This window comes from Vombatus ursinus, unplaced genomic scaffold (assembly GCF_900497805.2).
Source record: "Vombatus ursinus unplaced genomic scaffold, bare-nosed wombat genome assembly UNPS02005286.1, whole genome shotgun sequence".
NCBI lineage: Eukaryota > Metazoa > Chordata > Mammalia > Diprotodontia > Vombatidae > Vombatus > Vombatus ursinus.
Window position 1 is genome coordinate 3297751 of NW_020945064.1, and position 4426 is coordinate 3302176.

A 4426-nucleotide genomic window follows, 5' to 3' on the forward strand; every position below is an offset into this window, starting at 1 on the left:
CTGCTGCTGCTGCTGCTGCTGCTGCTGCTGCTGCTGCTGCTGCTGCTGCTGCTGTTGCTGCTGCTGCTCTTGGGATGAAGGGCTATTCTGCATGGCAACTATTGGATGCTGCGATTGGAAGATTGTCCCCTGTTGGTTCTGGGCCATCGAATTTGGTGGGATTGCACCTAGCGATACTGAAGGCTGAAACAGACCCTGCTGAGAAGGCTGTGCCTGTTCTTGGGAAAGCAGAGGTGACTGAATATGGGATATCTGTGTCTGCTGCTGAAAAGCAGTTTGTTGCTCAGTGTTCGGTGCTGGCTGAAGGGGAGAGATTGAGTTCTGTGTTGTAAAAAATGAGATCTGTTCCTCTTGAGATACTGTGTTATTCTGAAGTGTATTTATAGAACTCTGAGAAAGGAACAAGTTGGTTGGCTGCTGGTCCTGAGGAACAGACGAGCCTTGCAGTACAGCCATGGTACCCTGGGAATGGAACATCGAAGGCTGCAACTGCTCAGAGGATGCAGTGGAAGTCTGACTGTGGACAATGGGACTTGGGCTGTGAAAAAGAGAACCTTGAGTTTCCTGGGGTATGTTCTGAGCCTCACCAATAGGATTTTGTGGGTGGAAAAGCTGAGCTTGTGAATGAGAAGGCTGCTGTATAAAGCTTCCAGACTGAAGAGACAGCATCTCATTACTCTGCTGGAACAGACCATTACCCTGTGGTTGAGTAGCACTGTTCTGAACAGCCATCATATTTTTTGTAGATGAAAAAAGGTTGACTTGAGGTTGATTTTCTCCACTGTGCTGCATCTGTACCATGGTCTGAAACACACTGCCCTGTATCTGTTTTACTTGTCCTCCTGCTTCTTCTCCATCTGTTGAATTTGAAGTCTGAAACATGGTGGGGCCAGGGGTTGCAACCTGCTGTGTTGTAGTAGTAGAAGTTTCATTTCCAGAAACCGAAGGAGAAGAGAACAATTCACACTGCATCTGCATGTCCTCGCTGGTGGACAATGCACTCATCATATGTGATGCTTGCTGGTAAACTGGAGACTGCTGGAGGTTTCCATTTGCAGAGGCAGTTGAAGAGAATAACTCAGACTGCATCTGGGCAGCTGCCTGGCAGATACTCTGCTGCATTTCTATCACCATGGCAGCCGATGATTCCATTGCTTGCTGCTGCTGCTGCTGCTGCTGCTGCTGCTGCTGACTGGACAGTGTATTTTCAGCTTGGGGATGGACATTTTCAGCTCTTCCAGTCATTAAATTTTCTGGCCTGGCATGGACAGCTGGTTTTGTTGAAGAAAATATTCCAGGGCTTACACTGTTTTGAATTTGACTGACCTGCTGAAAAATGTCAGCGCTGAGCTGCTCTTGGACATTCTCATTGCCATCCGAAGCAGAAAACAAAACTGAAGATAACTGTTGCTGGGCCTCCAGGACTTGCTGGACCAAATCCACATTTCCACTGCTGCCACTGGCTGTACTGGCTGTAAAATTTCCAGCTTGTAACTGCTGTATGGTATTTTGTAGCTGACTCACACTGCTTGGTGGTGAGAACATGTTGGATGAAATCTGCTGCTGCAATGTCTGTGCTTGTTCTTGCAGGGGTGATGGCTGCTGTTGCTGTGATACCTCAGTCAGCTGGGACAGATTCACCACAGCGCCCTCCGACTGCAGCACCTCTCTAGACTGGGGCTCTCTGCTCTGAAACTGGGTGGCTTGCTGCAACAGTGCGTCGCTGCTGGACAGCTGGCCGGCAGCAGGGCCTGCTGGAAAGGGCCCTGGTGGAGAAATGTCCTGTGTCTGCAGAGTTGTCAGAGTCTCTGGGTTGTATACTTTAGACTGAATTTGCTGCTGCTTTTCATTTTCAGGAGGTAAGTGGGAAGAGGAAGAGGAAAAAGATCCATTTCCTGATATGTTGGAAATATTTTCTAATGTTTGCTGAGTTGATCCAACTGTCTTTGTTGTCTAAAAAAAAATTCCAAAAAACACTTGAATGATCAGAAGTGTGGAGCAAGGAAAATTGTGCTGGCTAATCAAGGGGCATCCTGGTATTCTGAACACACAAAAAGAAGCCCCAGACTGGAGCTAAAGGCTGTCCTATTGGACAATGACTAAACAAATTATGGCACATGAATGTAACAGAAGATTACTGTGCCATAAGAAATGACAAAACAATTTTTTTTTTCTGAGAAAATGAGAAAGACCTCTATGAAGCGATGCAGAGCAAAGTTAGTAGAACTAAGAGAACAGCGTATACAACGACAACATTACAGAGGAAAAAAATAGTTTTGAAAGACTTTAGAACTCTGCTCGATGAAATGAGGAACTAGGAGTTCAGAGGACTCAAAATGAAACACACCAACTACCTACTGCCAGAGAGGTGATGCAGAATGCAGACTAAGACACAGTTTTGGACATGGCCAAAAGGAAAATTTATTTTGCTGTTCTACGTATCTTCATAGGAAAGCATTCTTTCCTTTGTATTGTTCAGTTGGGGCAGAGGAGTGTGAGGGAGAGAGAATGAATGCTTGCAAAATAAATTTTTCACAAAAGGAATGAATCTGTCATTACCAACTCGAGTTAGAAAAACTAAAAATACCATGCTTTCCTTACTTTAGCGGCCAATAATGATACTCTGTATACTCGTATGAAAATAATTAAACAAGGAGACAAAAAGAACATTTTTAAAAGGTTAAAAATGGTTAAAGGTAAACAAAATTTTTTTAAAAGGTGCTGGGAAAACTAAACAGAATGATGGCCAAAATCATCAAATTTGGTGGTATGTAAATTAGAACACATCTCTTTTAATATTTAAATATTAATATCTATCACTAATATTGAAGCAAGTGAAACAAAGAGAAAAACAAAGGGAAGAAAGGAAGCCTACAAAAATGTAGGGGCCATGAGGGGGAAATACAGTACTGAAAAAAGCTCTTGCTAATATTCAACAGGCCATTCCATTCTATCTTAATTTCTTCCTTGGTAAAAATTTATATTTGAAGTCAATGAGAAGAAATAAGATTCCTTTTACAGGCAACTTACTTTAGGGGACATCAAAGAATCACTTAACAAAACAAGAATATTTGTGTTTTTAAGGTCAGTACAAGTAAAGGTAGAGTAAAAAAAAAACCACAAAGAAAACATATAATAATATGAAAATGGAGGAAATAAGAAAAATAAATCACAGAAAAATCATTCCGTGTGTGCACACAGGATGTTTTAGAATGATTCAGGTATAGGGACTGGACTCACATCAACATAACTCACCTTAAAGACAGGAGAAGATCTTTTTTCTGCTGTTACTTCCATCGGAGTAATGTCTTCATTCTTAATCATGCTGCTTGACATGAGTGGAGTGATCAAGGCACTAGGAAGAATGTTTACCTTATCTAGGTTACAGCTAGTGGCTTTCATTGCTGCAAACAAACAAAAAGAAACATGAAATTTACAATTCTATAATATGCTGGGTTTAAGTCACATCCTACAAATCTATTATCTCATGGAACTGTCATGGTAGAAAAATGAGTATGATCTATGTGATGAAGTGGCTCACAAAAAAGATCCTACCCAATGCAATACTCTTCTCTTCCTTCCTTCCTTCCTTTCTACATGGGCAGTATGATAGAGTAGAGAGAGGGCTAGCCTCAAAGCCAAGAAGACCTGGGTTCATGTCCCACCTCTGACACACAGTGGCTACGCGACCCTAAGAAAGTCTTAACCTCTCAGTTCTCTAGGCAACTCTTAAAATGCTAAGTTACAGAGAAGGTGCTGACCTGAATTGGTAGAGGGAGCTTCCTAATCTGGGAGTTCCTTATATCACTGAAATCACAGGCCCAGTTTTTATCCCTAACATGGGCTTCATGGTTCTCAGCATTATCCTGAGAATCTAATTTATGGATTTAATAGCCAATCGAGAAGCAGGTTCTGAGCCTAATTTATTTTATTATTGAGTGTAGGCTGAAAGAAAAGAATAGGTATATAGACTAGTGCAATCCTCACTCCCCAGGAATTTGCTAGACTTAATTATATTTACTAGAGTTCCTTGGGGGGTGGAGGGGCTTAAAAACTATCTTGTCTATCTAGACATTCTTCAGAGCTGGTTTAAGTGTACACTGAAGAATGCCAGTAGTACGGGAGGGCCTCCCCTAGGTAAAGCCACACCCCTGTAATTCTTCCAAGAATTCTTCCCCTAATTTATACTGTTCAACATTATCAAATTACATACTCAGATGTGTCATACAATTACAGACGTTGAGCTAGAAGGACCCTCTCATTTTAAAGACGAGGAAACAGGAACAGAGAGGTGAAGGGATTTGGCAAGATCACACAGGCAATAAGTAAAAAAGGACTCAGAGATAGAACTCAGGCCCTGTCACTTCAGGTTCAGCACTCCTTCCACTGTGCCATGGTGCTATGTACTGGAAGTAGCCAGCAAGAG

The 4426-nt window shown here is 42.2% G+C and overlaps 1 protein-coding gene across 3 annotated transcripts in view; it reads right to left on the reverse strand.

The window, feature by feature from the left end:
• The window catches only part of NFAT5 (nuclear factor of activated T cells 5), a 136312-nt gene that overhangs the window by 6654 nt on the left and 125232 nt on the right, over positions 1–4426 (reverse strand). For 2 of the 3 annotated variants that reach the window (XM_027847645.1, XM_027847647.1), the window contains exons 11-12: positions 3256–3404; positions 1–1953 (exon numbers count right to left, since the gene is read on the reverse strand). The exon at positions 1–1953 is cut by the window's left edge and continues 619 nt beyond it. In XM_027847645.1, the coding sequence (XP_027703446.1) occupies positions 1–1953; positions 3256–3404 (2102 nt within the window). The remainder of the gene's footprint in view (positions 1954–3255; positions 3405–4426) is intronic. The other variant, XM_027847646.1, reaches the window with a different exon arrangement.